A 19233-nucleotide genomic window follows, 5' to 3' on the forward strand; every position below is an offset into this window, starting at 1 on the left:
TGAGTTTGGAAGTTTTCCTTCCATTTCTATTTTTTGGAACAGTTTCAGGAGAATAGGAATTAGTTCTTCTTTAAATGTTTGGTAGAATTCCCCCCGGGAAGCCATCTGGCCCTGGGCTTTTGTTTGTTTAGAGATTTTTGTTGTTGTTGTTGTTTCATCAGTTTTATTGGTCATATATCCAGGATTCATTATATAAATCTTTCAAAATAACTAGGTATTACAAGAATAGTTTACAATTCAGCTCTGATTGCACAAATACTTGACACAGGAAACCATTTTTACAAATACATATGTTTTCTTATAAGAATACTTTAATAAAGAAAATAAGTCTCTATGTGTCTTTCAGCAAATCCTATGCAGTTTTTTCCCCCCATTCAACCATCATTTTGGGTTTTCCATCCCGGCACACTATCACATCCCATAAACCAAATTACAATTTGCTGCTGCTTCTCATTTTCAACCATTATTGAGATTCGCACTGTTAAGAGTTTTTAGGCTTCTTTTTTTAATCTTTCCTGATCTGAAAGAATTCACATATTTAAGCTAGAAGAGGTAATTTAAACGCCATTCCTTCTAAATAGAGCTTGTAGCAATTGGAGCTTGGTGATCTCACTCCTCACTTAGGCAAGACCAGATAGTAGCTTTATCCCCCGCTGCACCAAGCAGGAGGGATACAGTCCTTGTATTCCATATAGTTTCTAAACTTCAAAAACAAACCCTCAAAACAAGGGTTAAATACAAATATTAAGAAAGCTAAAACATTTGCTAATGATTAGAATAAAAAACATGTTTAACTTCAAGGTCTCTCCTAAGCTGAAGAAGACATAAAAGAAAGGATGTGGCAGTAGTTCTACAAAATATTGAAAAACTAAAAAATGTTAATCATGTAGGTCAATGGTGTATCCCTTCCAAAGTGCCAGAAGATACAGAATTTAGATGCTAAGGCTTGCTGAACTCAGGATCTGGTATCCTTCTTATACAGTGGCTTTAAAATAGCCTAATACTCCCTTGCCCAGGGGCACGTCATCATGGTGGGGGGGGATGGACGGTGATGGACAGATGGATGTGGATGGGGGACGGGGACACTTTGCAGAATACTGACGACGTTTACCTGAAGAGACAGGTTCCACCAGGGGAAACATTTGGCATTTATGCTATTCCTTCACTGTTACTGAAAAGTATGTCCACTTGGCAAAGCTTGTCTTACTTTTCAGGTAGCCTGAATGAAAACCAAGAGACTAGCAGTATTCTACAGTTAAGTTCCTGAGTACTACGCTCCAATTAGCCAATATTCTTAAGAGAATTCTTTAATCAAGCCCTTGTCCAGTAAGAGACTGAACAGTACGGGACTGCTGCATATGTCCATTTCTCTTATATTGCCCTTGATCCCTCTTTCTCACCCCAGTGTAATAAACTGCTACAGGTTTTTACCAAAAGACTGTAGCAATAGTTGGAAATTAGTTATTTTGCATTACCAAAAGTGTTCGATCACATTGTAATGGGTCACATTTGCATGTAACTAGATGGCCAAACAGTGCCTACTGCAGTGATTTTGCAAATTCAGCATAGTCAATATATCCATCATTGTTCTTGTCATCGTCTCTCAGAACACCATCTATTAAGTTAATCAGTTCAGCTTCACTCATTGGTGGGGCCTGTTCATTCCCTTCCTCCTTATGGACGTGAGTGATGGCTGTGGAGAGTTCTAGGCCATCAAGCAAATTATTGCCGTCATAATCATGCATTTTGAAATAATGGAGCTGCAGTTCTTGTGGGGACATCTCTGCTTCTGGTTTGTTGATGACACCTTCTAGATGCTCCATGATATGCTCTTGGTCGTGCACTGTATGCTTATCCAGGCCCACGCTGCCAGGATGGGAGAAGCTGGCCCCAGGTTCCTCAGCCCTGGAACCTGGAGCACAAAAGGCCCAGAGCAGGCCGCACAGGAAGGGGGTTCTGAGCAGCCGCAGAGATCTCATGGTCGCCAGTACCCTCACTGCCCTGTTTCCAGTTTTCCTTAGATGCGAAGGCTTCTAGCATGAACCTCGCCAGCCCCCGTCCCCTCTGTTTGGAGATTTTTGATGACTGTTTCAATCTCCTTACTGCTTATGGGTCTGTTGAGGCTTTCTATTTCTTCCTGGTTCAGTTGTGGTAGTTTATATGTCTCTAGGAATGCATCCATTTCTTCCAGATTGTCAAATTTGTTGGCGTAGAGTTGCTCATAGAATGTTCTTATAATTGTCTGTATTTCTTTGGGGTTCGTTGTGATCTCTCCTCTTTCATTCATGATTTTATTTATTTGGGTCCTCTCTCTTTTCTTTTTGATAAGTCTGGCCAGGGGCTTATCAATCTTATTAATTCTTTCAAAGAACCAGCTCCTCGTTTCGTTGATTTGTTCTATTGTTTTTTTGGTTTCTATTTCATTGATTTCTGCTCTGATCTTTATGATTTCTCTTCTCCTGCTGGGTTTAGGGTTTCTTTCTTGTTCTTTCTCCAGCTCCTTTAGGTGTAGGGTTAGGTTGTGTACCTGAGACCTTTCTTGTTTCTTGAGAAAGGCTTGTACCGCTATATATTTTCCTCTCAGGACTGCCTTTGTTGTGTCCCACAGATTCTGAACCGTTGTGCTTTCATTATCATTTGTTTCCATGAATTTTTTCAATTCTTCTTTAATTTCCTGGTTGACCCATTCATTCTTTAGAAGGATGCTGTTTAGTCTCCATGTATTTGGGTTCTTTCCAAATTTCCTCTTGTGATTGAGTTCTAGCTTCAGAGCATTGTGGTCTGAAAATATGCAGGGAATGATTCCAATCTTTTGATAATGGTTGAGACTTGATTTAGGACCAAGAATGTGATCTATTCTGGAGAATGTTCCATGTGCACTAGAGAAGAATGTGTATTCTGTTGCTTTGGGATGAAAAGTTCTGAATATAGCTGTGATGTCCATCTGGTCCAGTGTGTCATTTAAGGCCTTGATTTCCTTGTTGATCTTTTGCGCCGATGATCTGTCCATTTCAGTGAGGGGAGTGTTAAAGTCCCCTACTATTATTGTATTATTGTCGATATGTTTCTTTGATTTTGTTATTAATTGGTTTATATAGTTGGCTGCTCCCACGTTAGGGGCCTAGATATTTAAAATTGTTAGATCTTCTTGTTGGACAGTTCCTTTGAGTATGATATAGTGTCCTTCCTCATTTCTTATTGTAGTCTTTGGCTTAAAATCTAATTGATGTGATATAAGGATTGCCACTCCTGCTTTCTTCTGATGTCCATTAGCATGGTAAATTCTTTTCCACCCCCTCACTTTAAATCTGGAGGTGTCTTCGGGTTTAAGATGAGTTTCTGTAGGCAACATATAGATGGGTTTTGGTTTTTTATCCATTCTGATACCCTGTGTCTTTTGATTGGGGCATTTAACCCATTAACATTCAGGGTAAGTATTGAGAGATATGAATTTAGTGCCATTGTATTGCCTGTAAGGTGACTGTTATTGTATATTGTCTCTGTTTCTTTCTGATCTACTTCTTTTAGGGTCTCTCTTTGCTTAGAGGACCCCTTTCAATATTTCCTGTAGAGCTGGTTTGGTATTTGCAAATTCTTTCAGTTTTTGTTTGTCCTGGAAGCTTTTAATCTCTCCTTCTATTTTCAATGATAGCCTAGCTGGATATAGTATTCTTGGCTGCATGTTTTTCTCGTTTAGTACTCTGAATATATCATGCCAGCTCTTTCTGGCCTGCCAGGTCTCTGTGGATAAGTCTGCTGCCAATCTAATATTTTTACCATTGTACGTTACAGACTTCTTTTCCCGGGCTGCTTTCAGGATCTTCTCTTTGTCACTAAGACTTGTAAATTTTACTATTAGGTGATGGGGTGTGGACCTATCCTTATTGATCTTGAGGGGGGTTCTCTGAACCTCCTGGATTTGATGCTTGTTCCCTTTGCCATATTGGGGAAATTCTCTCCAATAATTCTCTCCAATATACCTTCTGCTCCCCTCTCTGTTTCCTCTTCTTCTGGAATCCCAATTATTCTAATGTTGTTTCGTCTTATGGTGTCACTTATCTCTCGAATTCTCCCCTCGTGGTCCAGTAGCTGTTTGTCCCTCTTTTGCTCAGCTTCTTTATTCTCTGTCATTTGGTCTTCTATATCGCTAATTCTTTCTTCTCCCTCATTTATCCTAGCGGTGAGAGACTCCATTTTTGATTGCACCTCATTAATAGCTTTTTTTATTTCAACTTGGTTCGATTTTAGTTCTTTTATTTCTCCAGAAAGGGCTTTTATATCTCCCGAGAGGGTTTCTCTAATATCTTCCATGCCTTTTTCGAGCACGGCTAGAACCTTGAGAATCGTCATTCTGAACACTAGATCTGACATATTACCAATGTCTGTATTGATTAGGTCCCTAGCCTTTGGTACTGCCTCTTGTTCTTTTTTTTGTGGTGAATTTTTCCGCCTTGTCATTTTGTCCAGATAAGAGTATATGAAGGAGCAAGTAAAATACTAAAAGGGTGGCAACAACCCCAGGAAAATATGCTGTAACCATATCAGAAGAGATCCCAAATCGTGAGGGGGGGAAAAAGGGGTTAAAAAGAGGTTCAGAAAGAAAAAAAAAAACAATTAAAAAAAAAAGAAAACGAATAAAGAAAATATATAAAAAAGAATATATATATATATATACACATATATATATATATTAGATAAACTAGTTAAAAAACGTTCAAAAAAGAAAACGGTAAAAGTAAAAAAAAATTTTGCAGAAGAAGAGAAAAAAAAATTGAAAAAGAAAAAAAAATTAAATTAACTACAAGGCTAAAGAATCATGGGGAGAAAGCCCTGAGTTCCGTGCTTTGCTTTCTCCTCTGGAATTCCGTTGCTCTCCTTGGTGTTGAAACTACACTCCTTGGTAGGTGAACTTGGTCCTGGCTGGGTTTCTTGCTGATCTTCTGGGGGAGGGGCCTGTTGTAGTGATTCTCAAGCGTCTTTGTCCCAGGCGGAGTTGCACCGCCCTTACCCGGGCTGGGCTGAGTAATCCGCTCGGGTTTGCTTTCGGGAGCTTTTGTTCCCTGAGCGCTTTCCGTAGAGTTCCGGAGGGCGGGAATGAAGATGGCGGCCTCCCGGTGTCCGGCCTGGAGGAGCCGAGAGCCCAGGGCCCCACTCCTCAGTGCGCCCCCAGAGAACAGCGCCCAGTGACTCCTGCCACCCTGGCCTCTGGCCGCGCTCCGAGCTGACCGAGCCTGCGACCGGTTCAAGGTAACCCCGAGCTGAGAGTCACTCCTCGGCTCTGTCTCTGTAGCCGGCTTCCCCGTTCTAATACCTGTGAGCTCTGCGACACTCAGACACCCCGATCCTTCTGTGACCCTGCGGGACCTGAGCCCACGCTGATCCCGTGCGGGCTTCACCCCGGTTAAGCCTCTGGAGCGATGCCCCTCAGCGGAACAGACTTTTAAAAGTCCCGATTTTGGGGGCGCCTGGGTGGCTCAGTGGGTTAAGCCGCTGCCTTCGGCTCAGGTCATGATCCCAGGACTCCCGCGTCGGGTTCGCTGCTCGGCAGGAAGCCTGCTTCCCTTCCTCTCTCTCTGCCTGCCTCTCTGCCTACTTGTGATCTCTCTCTGTCAAATAAATTAAAAAAAAAAAAAACAAAAAAAACCTTTAAAAAAAAAAAAAGTCCCGATTTTGTGCTCCGTTGCTCCGCCGCTTGCCGGGAGCCGGCCCCTCCCCCGCGGTCTATCTTCCCGTCGCTTTGGATTCACTTCTCCGCCAGTCCTACCTTTCAGAAAGTGGTTGATTTTCTGTTTCTAGAATTGCTGTTCTTCTTCTCTTCGATCTCCCCTTGAATTTGTAGGTGTTTGCAATCTTTAGATAAGCTATCTAGCTGATCTCCCGCTACCTGAAGTAGTCTCAGCCTGCTACTTCTCTGCCATCTTGACTCCTCCCCTCGGCTGGTATAATTCTTAATACTGTGGGCTCAAGTCCTCTCCTTCCACACCATTTTAAAAGATTAAAAAAATAACATTTTGGATAAAATCTTTTTTAAGAAGCACTTGATATTTACTATTACCTTGTTTCTTTAAATGTATATACAACATAATTTAACTTTCTTGATAAGTAATTATTATAATAGCAATATTGTTTGCTGGCAACTTTCATCTGTAAAACTATTTGCTTTGTACAAATACTCTGTTCTCTGAGTTCTTACTGTTTTTTAGTCATTTTTCAGTTTCCTTCATGTTGGCCTGTTCCCTCTTACTGCCATTAGCGTGCTGACTTCTAAGAGACTTTTTAAAATTCACCACAGGCCAGGATACTAACAAATAACTAAACTAACAAATTTGTTAAAATTGTAAAGCAAGTGTGTTAATTATAGAAAGTAAAAGTGAGGGGTTGAGTGGCTCATCTAGCAGAAAATCTCATGAGTTTTAATACAGATTTTTGTGTGTGTGTGTGTGTTGTGTGTTCAGACATGATACTTTTGCTCTCTGTAACTATGGATTCAGTCTGGATGAATAATTGCTAAAGAAATAACTTCTGGATTCATTCATTCAATAACTATTTCTTGATCATTGTTCTAGGCACTGGGGATACAGCAGTGAATAAGACAAGCTCACATACTCTGGTAGGCGCAGGAAATGAAACAAGAAAACAAGACATGAACATACAACTTCTGATTGTGACTGGTACCTGGAAGAAAATAAAACAGAAGGAGGTGGTGAGATGAGGGGTGTTAGAATGAATAGTCTAGTTTGTGTGATGAGAATTGGCCTCACGGAGGAGGTGACTTTTGAATTAAGACTTGAATGACAGGCAGGAACCAGCCAAGGGAGGGGAAGGTTCAAGGCAAGGCTTAGCACAAGAGTCCCACGTACCTGCAGGATCACTGGTGAGCATTAGTTATGAGAAAAGTCAAAGCCATAGGAAGGGACAGATCATGTAGAGCTTCACCGACTCAGAAAGAAGTTTGAATTTTATTTTACATACAATGGGGAGCTACTGGAGAGTTTTAAACAGGAGAGGAACACAGAAATTAAGGGAAGAGTAGGTGCATTGGTGAAGTAACTTCCCTAGTTACTCTACAGATTACTATAGTTGTTACAGTTACCTATAGTTACTATAGAGATTGCAGGATTTAATATTCCTGCCACCCTCTTCCTAATCTTATGGAAAAAATCCTTGAGGCACACAGTTTAACTTCCTCCAGATGATAGGGAGCACTCATTTTTCCCTCAAAGTCCTTTAGTTCTGAACTATAGATTTTATTTATTTATTTATTTATTTATTTATTTATTTATTTATTTATTTATTTGACACAGAGAGAATGAATCCAAGCAGGGAGAACAGCAGAGGGAGAGGGAGAAGCAGACCCTCTGCTGAGCAGGGAACCTGATATGGGCTCGATCCCAGGACCCCAGGATCATGACCTGAGCCAAAGGCAGACGCTTAACCGACTGAGCCACCCAGGCACCCCTAGTTCTGAGCTATAGAGCTATGACGAATTCCTGAAGGAGTAAGTCAAGTAGAGGGGGGAGAATACTCCAGTTCCTCAAGCATTCGAGGTTTCCCTGAATGAAACTGCATTCTAATGATAGACAATTGAGCAGATCCTTTCAAAATTTGTAACCTTAAAAAGTTTGATTCTGTTTAGGATAACGATGTTTAGGATTTAAATTAATAAAATCTTTCTTTTTATGGGTGTTCCATAAATATAACCTCTAGATTGTTTATGGCATAGTCACTATAAACGACCTCCTCTTTTATTAATTCCTTCACTTCATTCCTCATGTCCTTTAGTTCCTCCACTTCACATTTGCAAGGCATTAAACTGTGAGGCCTCCAGGCTGGTGACTTGTCAAGCAAGGGATAGCTGGCACTGTTGGAGTCAATCCAAAGTAGAATAAAATCTCAAACTATCTTTGGGGTCATAACTTTAGCATAGTGGTATTTTTATGATAATATATTTCTCTTGTGGCTTAGACTAATGTTTAGGGATTTCTTGGGTGGGCCTGTGGCAAAGGAATTACCATAATATTTCTGTTTGGCTCAGCTTGTTGACCTACTTTTCACAATCTACTTTGCAAATAATCTCTGTGAATGATATCCCCTCAATAGTGATAACTATTCTCCTGAAGAACCAGCTTTATTCCATGTTTTGAACAACCTACAAACAAGTATTTTCACCATAAATAATCATTCCTACTTTTCATGCCATTTGAGAAAGCTTAATGGCAAAATTCTTTCTATTTTCATCTGTTTTAGGAAGTGAACTGTTCCTTACAGTTCTCTACAAAGTGCACTTTCACCTTTTTATGCTGTTTTGTGGACCATTTATGGTTGGTTGCCTTCTGTGCATTTATTGGGCTGTCTTGCTGTTTGTAGCCTCTGAGGCCCTCTGGGAAAAGAAAAAACATTACAAGAGTCCAACTAGAAGGAATTATATTGTTAACTATTATAAGTTACTTTAAGCATTGTTAAAAGAATTTTTAAAATGTTTCTGTAGTTCTTTGGGCATAAAACAGGTGGGAGATTCTTCTCCTGCTTTCTATAAACCTGAAGTTTGAGGCAAACAGACCTATATGCAAAGAGGCATTTTAGACACATACAAGAAACATCAGCAGAATAAGGACAAAGGCTTGCAATTTCAGGTGATAATTGGTGTAGGCCTGTACTCTGGTGATGGCCTCATGATTTGGGGAGAGAAGTCACCACCTCTCTTCCATTTTGTCAGGGGAAGATCCATACTGGAGACGGGCCTCAGGGGCTTTCTGAGTGGGGAAAGGAAAAACATGGCTGACTGATAGACTCTAAAGAGGATTTGAGTATGGAGTTTCTCCTGAGTTCACTTGTGAATTTTCTTATTTACTAATAAGGAACGTAACAACTAATATATACACATAGAGTGAATGCTTTCCTAACTGAAAACTAGGATTTCTGTGTTGTAAGTTTATACCTTTTATTCAAAATATAAAAAATAAATTTAAAATAATAGACCGCATTTACTGAATAAAAAATGCCATGAAAAGAAGCACATATTTCAGCACAAAAATATGCATCATTTAGTGCAACATTGGAGAATTTGGAGTCAGGACCAGAAAATCTGGAGCTGGACTGCCATGTTTGTGCAATAGAGAGAGGTAGTAGCCTCCCCTGGGATGAAGATTTCTCCTCACCCTGGAAGATTTCCCTTCCCAGGTGGCAGGCAGTGATGGCAACTGATAAAGACCACTTTGCAAAGCATTGCTAAGAGATGGCAGACACACGGGAATGGGTCCTGTAAGCTTGATCAAAGTCAGTGAATCTGAATCTGTTTCCTTATTAGCATGTGCAGGGAGGTAGGGAGGGGAGGTTGGGCTTGGGATGACTCTTTGAATGTCTCTCCTTGTGTAAGGACTACAGTCTTGCCTATAGCATGTGAAGGATTCTGTCATTTGGACAGCAAATCAAAGCATGTGATCCAGGCTGGGAGTGAGCAGAATGTGGCCTCTGAAGAAAAATGGGGTTTAGAACTTTGTGACACTGTAACAATATGTCAGTTCACAACAGTAATATGTACATTGGCTTTTCTGCATCTTTCTTCCCAGACAAAATGATTTTGAGACCTCTCAGGCCCCTTAAGCATGAAGACAGGCCAAAGAATCCATAGCGTTAAGATCCCCCCTTTTGCAGGCTTGCCTAGTCTATCCTGCATGTGCAAGAGTCTTTGCCTTGTGAAAAAATTAGTTCCTGATTGGTTAAGAACAGGAAAAAGAAGAAAATAAGTTATTCAAGAACTATAACTATAACAGGTGTCAAAAGCCATCACCATGTTCAGAGAAAGAGCCATTTCATTATTTTTCATAAATCACATTAAAATCTTGCTCCATACCCACATCTTCCTGGACTAGCAATAAATTCAGTCTGGATATTATCATGGTTTCCTGTCCACTAAAATTGGGCCAAGGGTCAAAAGATTTCCATGGTATGAAAGCATTCATGGATTCTTCCATTTACTTGCTCCTTCAGCACATGGTCAGCTATGTTTGAGAGCACAGACCCCCAAGCCAGACTCCAGGTATGAGTCTCAGCTCTGCCTGCACCTTCCTAGCATGGTAGGCTTGCTTGGGTAAGTTACTTAATCTTTCTGTACCTGAGTTTCCTCATCTGTGAGTTCCTACCAGATAGGAAAAATGAATTAATTTCTAATTTGTAAGGCACTTGGGCCCATGCCTGGCACAGAGTACGCAGATGCTGGGGAACTCCAGCCTCGATCCAGCTTCTACCACCAGCTCCGATTTTGATCACCAATACTCCACCCACCCTAACCTTTGCCAGACTGCCTTTCATTCAAGGCTGTGTGCCTTCAGGACTGGCAGTTCCATTGCTTCTGGGCCCCAGGGCCTGGGGTCTGGACTCCCTTTCTGCTTCTGGAAAAGGAACACATAGGAAGTAGGTAAGTCAGGAACTGGGTGGGCGGGGGAGTGGGGGAGTTGAGGTATCTCTCTACCTGTAGGTTTGAACAATGATTCCTTTCCTTACCCTCTTCCATCTCCAAGTATAAAGACCAAGGCTATTACTTTCTGTGTCTAATCGTAACTTTTGTGTTACGTGAAACTAGTAGGTGAATTCTCCATCAAGTCATCATCTACTGCAGTCCAGAACTGATGGACCTGGAAAAAAGGAAATGCACTGAAGCTCAGAACTACAGGAAAACAAAAGAGAGCTCTCTGTAGTTAGAAGCATGAAGTAATTTGCTTCGGATTCTAAAACAAGGTTGGGAATGGGAGGCAGAAATATGAAATCATGCCTAATTTTTTGATAAAATCCTGACTAAGAGCAAGTCATTTCATAAACACACCCACCCTTCCTGTAGTTTCTGCCCTCTCCTACTTAAAACTTCCCTGAGGGCACTGCCTCTGAGCAGTCCCCCAGGATTAAACAGGATTCAAATTGTACCCCTTGCCAGGCTCAGGCAACACCCTCCTCTTCCAGAAACTTGTTTTAGGATCTTTAGCATCTTCTAACAGATGGGAAATGTCTTGAGAGACACTATGCTTTGACATATAAACTTCTCCAAGGCATGGCAGAAGGCTTGGCTTAAAGGGAAGGGCACTAAAAAAAAAAATCAAGAGAAAATTCACAAATTCATGTCAATAAATTATTCTGCCCATTAAATGGTTTGGAGAGGCTTTTAATTATTAGACTACATTCTAAAAACAAAACACTAAGACTGGGTCTGCCTGGCCTAAGTAAAAAGGAAAGAGTTAAAGAAAATTTGGGTTTTACAAAAATTTCTTGATAAACTATGCTGGTTCTCTGGATTCAATATCCTAGATTCAAGATTCAAGTTGCTTGGTTAGTTCCAGTAGATCCAGTGTCCTTTTTTTTGTTTGTTTTTTAAAATTTTTGGAGGGAAAACTACCCTTTATTTACACTTGTGTTACAGTTCAGAGCCATCTTAAACAGGATAGCAAAGCAGGAGAAAGCACAGATCCTGGGACCAAAGTTTAAATTCAAACATAATCATATTAACTATGTGACAATTGGAGAGAGCCTCACCCCAGCTTCCAGCAGCCTTTGCAGCTGCCTACCCCCACCCCCACCCCCTCCAGGCCCTCCCTGGGTGCTCTCCCTACAAGGCATCTTGGCTGAAGGAGCATGGGCTCTGCAAGTCACAATTCCACTGGTTAGGCTGGGAATGGAAATAGGAACTCTAGAACTGATGCAAGGACCAAGGGAGAAAAACTGCACATAGGTCTTTGATAAATATTAGTTATCTACAAGTCTTGCCCAGGACGAGATGTGTCCAAAATGGGCAACGATGTAAAAAGTGGGATTCTCAAGACAATTTTTTTGGCACCAAAAGAAAGAGATAGTACCCCGTTTTATGTTTCTATTATCTCATCTTTTAAACTTTTAATTTTGTGTTTTAAAGTTTACATGATGTATTAAGATGATAGTATTAATTGCAATGATGATTGGGTTCAGGGGAAAAGTTTTAAACATTGCTAAGCATATCACACTAAAAATTAATATTAAAAATTTTGTCTAAGTCTTAGGCTTCTTGTAGCCTCAGGATGCATCTGAAATAGGGCGGGAGTGCCCAGAACTATGATCTACTTCTGTTCCAAATTCCAGTGTGTGGAGCTTTTTCTCACACCACCAAGTGATTCTACACCAGCTGGGTACCATACAATTCAATTCTAACACTCAATTCTAACACTACTGACATGGAGATAGCGTCCGATCCCACAGGTTGAGTGTTTATACTACAAGATTGCCCCTCTCCCCCATCTCCCATTTTAGATGCCAGACCAGATGGTCACCTTTGCTTCTGGCCTACTGACTCTAGATTGGAGCTCTCCTTAATCACTCCTTGCATTCAATTAATTTGCTAGAGCTCACAGAATTCAGAGAGACAGTTTACTTACTAGATCACCGGTTTATTACAAAAGGATATAACTCAGGAACAGCGAGATGGAAAAGACCATAGAGTGAGGTCTGGGGAAATGGCACGGAGCTTCCTTCCCCTCATTGGGGAGGTGTGCCGCTCTCCCCAAATCTCCATTGTTTGCCCACCCAAAGGCTTTCTGAGCCCCACCTTTTCTGGTTTCATGGTGGCTTAATTGCACAGGTATGATTGATTAAATCATCAACCACTGGTAATTGAATTCAATCCCCTGTCCTCCCCTCCCTTGCAGTGTGGGAAGGGGTAGCTGCACTGTGGTTCTCTTATCATAGGTTAGTTCCTAAGGGACCAGCTTTCACCCTTAGGGGCTTTCCAAAAGTTACTTCATTAACATAACAAGAGACATCTTTGTGGCCCTCATTAGGACATTCCAAGGGTTTTAGGAGCTCTAAGCTGAGGAAGGGACAAAGACCAAATACACATTTCTTATTATAAATCACAAGTTTACATACAGGCAGTAGGCTATTTTGTGATACTCCTAACCAAAGGGAATCCCTCTGGTCCTGAATTCCCTACCACCTAAAAATAGGATCTTACCTTGTAGGTTGAGATTTGGAGTAAGGTTCCCAGATTTAGCAAATAAAAACAGCAATATTTGAGACATACTTTTACTTTTCAGTGTAATTATTTGTTGTTTATCTGAAATTCAAATTTATTGGTGTCCTATATTTTATCTAGCAACCCTTGTTTGGAGGTGGACTTGTCAACTCCTTGTTTGGAGTCAACTTGTTACCCTCAGCTAGCTAAGGGATCTTGGACATTAAATTACTTAACTTCTCTGAGCTTCACTTTCTTTGTGCCCCTCCACTGTTGTGAGCATTCTTTTCATAGAGGACGTCAAGCACTTGCACAGTTCTTTCACATAGCTGATCAAGTTCCTACTAAATTATAGGTGTTATCATAATCACAGATAACCCTGTTACCTGTAGTTTCAACTGTCACCTACTTTTGCCTAATACTACCTAGTATTACCTAGTTTCAAGTATTTCTATACAAATCTTACCTCTTTTACTAGAAGTTGGGATCCACATCTGCACAGGCTTGCACAGAATAAGCACATAATTTGTTGAGTTCTGAATAAACATAGCCTCTGGCACTTCTGTGAAGACTGGCGGCTTGGCTACTTGGCTGGCCCTTCTTCCCATTCCTCTAGTCCCTTCCTTTCCCTTCCCCCATATGAAGACTAAAGCTTGGTTCCTAAGTTATTTCAAGCAAGCTAAGCCCTCGTGGAAACTGCTTCAGTCACATTTTATAGGCCAAAAGATCCCCCACAACATGTATGAGATTTATTGTTCATATTAAATTGAAAAGCTCCCTTGTGTAATTCTTTGGAACTACTGATGAAAATGAATGGCATTCACTAGAACCGTTGTAAAGATTTAATGACACTTGCATTCAAGCTGCTGAAAGTAAATAATTATGCTGGGTAGCTATTTTTCTGCAGAGTTTAGACAGTTTAAAACAACTTGCCCTATGTTAGCTTGACATTAACTCAGGGTATGTGAACAGTCCCCATCAGAACTGTGGACTTGGGGCACCTGGGTAGCTCAGTCGGTTTAGCATCTGCCTTCAGCTCAGGTCAGAATTTTAGGGTCCTGGGATGAGCCCTGTGTCAGTCTCCCTGCTCAGCAGGGAGTCTGCTTCTCCCTCCCCCTGCTTTTGGCACTCACACTTGCTCTCTCTCCCTCTCAAATAAATAAATCAATAATCTTAAAAAATTTTTTTAAATAAATTAAATTAAATAAGCAATATGCCTGAGTGGTACATTTTGAGTGGCTTGCCCTTGGCCCTTACAGCTCCACATGCAGGCTGCAGAGGAGCCAATATCAGGGGACTGGGCGGTCAGTCCTATATTCCTAGCACATGGACTTGAGCCATGAACAAATGAACTTAAGTGAACTTTTGGGCATGAGGAAAATCACTGTCTTCCATGCGATCATCAGAAAGCATTTCCCAAGTGCCTAGCTAATGGAGGGATTTTCCTTCAGACCCCAGGTGTCCATGTTGAAAGCTAAAGGGAGATCCCTGCAGTTGGCAGAAAAGACAATGTGTAGACAGATGCCAGGAGCATTTCTCCAAGCTGGCCAGTAAACAGTACGAAGGGCTGCATTTGATAAACTCAGGGGTCGCCCAGTTGGCTCGAGGGGGAAAATGTGTCACACACAGGTTACTGCTGTGTATCTCTCCAGAACAACTCCTAGCAACTCCTGCTTTGCCTAGCTTTCCATGCTTCACTTCTCCCTGAGCCTTGTGTCTCACCCCTTGCTACTGGCTTAGGACACACCATGAAAGACTGTGTCTGGACAACCAAACTGTACTTGCATCTTCTATTTCTGGCTACTCATTTGTGCGGGATTTCCTTCCTTTCACAGGCTTTTTGAGTATGCTTCAGGCTTGTGAGCTCATTGAACGCATTGGTTAGAGTCCAAGGGCTTTTCTGAGGTCCTTTCTGTGGGAGGTGGTTTGAAGAATGCAGTGACTCTTGGTGCAATGATGGCTTTCAGTTTCCTTATTTCTCAAGTGAACACTGGATGCGATGTCTCTGGAGTGTCTTCCATCTCTAATATTCTGTGAGCCTCTGGTATGGAATGATAGGTATGAACATACCATAAAACACTATAAAGTAGGGTCACTACTGTTTCATGTTTTCCCCTGCATCATATCACAAACCAAGATGTAGCTTGATACCAATTTCTTTCAATAATTTCTTCAAATTGACCAATTAAAAAAAATTTTTTTAAGATTTTATTTATTTATTTATTTAACAGAGAGAGATCACAAGTAGACAGAGAGGCAGGCAAAGAGAGAGAGGGAAGCAGGCTCCCCGCCGAGCAGAGAGCCTGATGCGGGACTCGATCCCAGGACCCTGAGATCATGACCTGAGCCGAAGGCAGCGGCTTAACCCACTGAGCCACCCAGGCGCCCAAATTGACCAATTTTTAAAAATGATAACTGAGATAATTGAATGTCTACCCAAAGGAATGCATCAGCCTTATAGCTTCAGCATTAACTTTCACTCATTTAACAAATATGCCTTTACAGGCTCTGTGCTAGACATTAGTTATATTAATAATAATAATAAACCCCAGACTTGTTCTTGAAGTGTATATAATCTAGTTGAGAAGGCAGACATTGAATATGTAATTAAAAGTATGATAAGGGACGCCTGGGTGGCTCAGTCAATTAAGCTGCTGCCTTCGGCTCAGGTCATGATCCCAGGGTCCTGGGATCAAGTCCCACATCGGGCTCCTTGCTCAATGAGGAGCCTGCTTCTCTCTCTGCCCCTGCCTGCCACTTTGCCTGCTTGTGCTCTCTCTCTCTCTGACAAATAAATAAAATCTTAAAAAAAAAAAAGTATGATGAGTGTTATAAGGAAAGTCAAGATGTTATAGAAATGTAAAATGGGGGTACCCAGCCTGGTTTGAATGGGTAAGAAAAGCTTCCTGCCAGGAGTAACTATCCAGGTTAATAATAAGAGCTAACATTTTTGAGTATTTATTGTATGTCATCATTATGTGCATTACTTCATTTAATCTTCACAAGAGCCCCATCAGGTAGTATTATTTCTACTTAGAGAAAAAAAAAAAAATCAAAGCACAAGAGGTGAAAAACATGGCCAAGGCTCCCAGCTAACACCTGGATACAAGTGCTAGTTGCATACCACATTCTTTCCTGATTCTGGGGTAGAAGAGAAGCTGGACCAGCCCAGAGACAAAGGCTCGGTCAGATACTGCAGAACTGATGGACTGTGTGAAATTACACTGGAAGAAAGTCAAATGGTTATGTGTGTACTTGAGAGGGAGTTTCTCATTGTCCCTCTGTTCCTTAAGATAATAAGGTGTTTGTGAAAGAAAAACAACCTGCTTTAGAATTCAAGAAAGAAGGAGATGAGATGGTTATATACAGCCAGAGGTATTAGGGTTTGTGAGAAGTAGAATTTCTCTAAAGTAAAATTTTCTCATAAGTAAGATAGATGGCATAACCTAATTTTCTAGTAAGTCTTAAGTAATAAAACTCTATAGTGACCTTAATGAAATTCCACCGGGTATCTATCAGATGACAATAACAGTGGAGGTTGAGTGTTTTAATAAGAGAACAATTCTAGCAAAAGTCACAAAGGCATTGATTCTAGCAGGTTCTTTTTCTCAGCACTTGGAATTATTACTATTTAGCGAAGAAGTGGGAATAATAAGGAAATATTACAATGGTGGTACAAATTTAATTTCTGACATTTTAAGCATAGCTCTAAAAAGATTAACGTGAACATTTCTTAGCTAGGAATGACACAACATTTAGGAGATGAATGTGCTGGCCAGCATTTACATTCTTCAGTATTATTTTTTTTTAAAGATTTTATTTATTTATTTGACAGAGAGAGATCACAAGTAGATGGAGAGGCAGGCAGAGAGAGAGAGAGAGAGAGGGAAGCAGGCTCCCTGCTGAGCAGAGAGCCCGATGCGGGACTCGATCCCAGGACCCTGAGATCATGACCTGAGCCGAAGGCAGCGGCTTAACCCACTGAGCCACCCAGGCGCCCCATTCTTCAGTATTATTATCAGTATTATTAGAATGTTTCCATCTTAACTTCAAAAGAAGCAATTTAAGCGTGTCCAACATTACTTTATCTAGGTGCATACCAAAAACATCTTTAATTATTAGGAATCACATGCTACTAAAACCTAATTAACTAGAATTCAACTACCTGGACTTCACAATTAACTTGAATTTATTTTTGTATTGTATCTAAGGCTTAAGGGAAATTGCCAGATAATAAGGTGTTAAAAAAAAAAAAACTCATATATTTTAAGACTAAAGCATGTCATGCTGACTGTGTGCCTGAGGCCAGGATCCTGTGCATTCTGATTCTGTTACACTTGGGATTAAAGGCTGAACTTGGAAATCAGATGGACCTAGCTGAGAGTCCTTATTATATTGCTATTAGTCTCCATGCAAGTTATTTAATTTCTTGATAGCTCAATTCTTACATCTGGTCAAAAGGGATAATACTGTCTTGCTGTAATATGGGAAGAGTTAAAAGGGATTGCATAAGTAAAGCAGAGAGCCAGATCAGGCATTTGACAGGTGCCCAAGAAACTGAAATCATTTAAAACCAAGATTTAGCCATCCCAATATCACAAATAATAATTTTAAAAAGTGACATTACATTAGGTATTCAGTGCTCTTATAGAAAACTACACCTTCATTGTTTCAAAAATAATTTTTAACAATAATGATTAACATTAAAATATTTCCTGGTTAAGCTTACCTTGATAAGCTACAATTAAAATCAAGTATCTAGAATGCCCAATTTAGAAAATACTCAGGTTAATAAAGACTTGATTTTTTTACATATTCAGAAACTACTGTATTTTATCTACAAAAAAAAAAAAAATAGGATCATCTTCCGGAGTCAATAGAATGGTCAAGTGTGATTTTAGTGAAGTTTAAAGATTTTTTATTTATTTATTTGACAGAGAGAGATCACAAGTAGATGGAGAGGCAGGCAGAGAGAGAGAGAGGGAAGCAGGATCTCTGCCGAGCAGAGAACCCGATGCGGGACTCGATCCCAGGACCCTGAGATCATGACCTGAGCCGAAGGCAGCGGCTTAACCCACTGAGCCACCCAGGCGCCCTTAGTGAAGTTTAAATAGACTGCCAGGTAGGAATTAGTGCTCTGTTTCTCTGCCTCTTTTAAGCTAATTCTGAATTTTTAAAGTCTCACTGTTTCATGCATGCCTTCTAATTAATTTCATAGCTTTGTTTTTTGCTGAATACCTATTATCACCTTTATTTTGCCAGGGAATAGACTTTTTTCTTGACTAATGTTGAATGGTTCTGAATTTTCTTTTCTTTTGCATTTGGGGCAAAATAGACAAATCACACAGGTACGACTTTGAAAAGACTGATTTTCAAATATAGGTTTTACTATACGTATATAGTAACACCTGTGTAAAAAATACACTAATGTATCTGATTTGCCAATATGGTCTTTGGTGTAATGTAATGCCTCCCCAAAATGTAAACTTTAAGTAGTAACACAACTTTTATTATTTTTCTTTTAAAAGTACTGTATTTTAGGGGTACCTGGGTAACTCAGTCAGTTAAGCATCTGCCTTCGACTCAGGTCATGATCCTAGGGTCCTGGGATTGAAATCCACAGTGGGCTCTCTGCTCAGCATGGAGTCTGCTTCTCCCTCTGTCCCTCGCCCAAGCTCATTCTCTCTCTCTCTCTCTCTCTCTCTCAAATAGATAAATAAATAAATCTTTTTAAAAGTTATGTATTTTAAAGAATACTAGTATATACCTTCTACTTACAGAAAATGATACTGGTTTGTTATTTATTGATGCTAATTCTAAAGATTCCTTCTTAAATTATTTAAGTAAAAATTGTTGTAGGAATTGAACAGGACTGCTGTAGGAATGAACAGATATTATTCATACAGAACAAAAATTGCACATATGATGTGTGAGGAGGTGAAACTAGGGAAACAGTGGAATATTGTTTCTCTTAGCTTCACAACTCTGGCAAGTCACTTCACTTTTTTTTTTCCACTTCACTTTTCTAAGCTTTGGTTTACTCATCTACAAAATGGGAATTAGACCTTATGATGACCACATCAACTGTAAGCATCCTGAGCTTATGACCACATGTTACTCATCCTTATCTCCCAACAACAACATAGTGAGAGAAACACTGCTATGTGGCTAAGCGTAGGACTGTAAGATTCAACAAATTAACTGGAACCTCTTCAATTCTACCATTTGAGGTTGTCTCTAAGTCTATGGTAACTAGTATGTCA

At 40.3% G+C, this 19233-nt stretch overlaps 2 protein-coding genes across 2 annotated transcripts in view; one reads left to right on the forward strand and one right to left on the reverse strand.

The window, feature by feature from the left end:
• Positions 1–19233, forward strand: part of PSD3 (pleckstrin and Sec7 domain containing 3) — a 735018-nt gene that overhangs the window by 126041 nt on the left and 589744 nt on the right.
• LOC125092828 (multiple coagulation factor deficiency protein 2 homolog) overlaps positions 148–19233 on the reverse strand; it is a 30114-nt gene continuing 11028 nt past the window's right edge. Inside the window, exon 2 of the mRNA XM_047717272.1 lies at positions 148–1992. Coding sequence (XP_047573228.1) covers positions 1539–1979 — 441 coding nt within the window. The 5' untranslated portion in view covers positions 1980–1992 and the 3' untranslated portion in view covers positions 148–1538. The remainder of the gene's footprint in view (positions 1993–19233) is intronic.

This window comes from Lutra lutra, chromosome 2, assembly GCF_902655055.1.
Source record: "Lutra lutra chromosome 2, mLutLut1.2, whole genome shotgun sequence".
Taxonomy (NCBI): domain Eukaryota; kingdom Metazoa; phylum Chordata; class Mammalia; order Carnivora; family Mustelidae; genus Lutra; species Lutra lutra.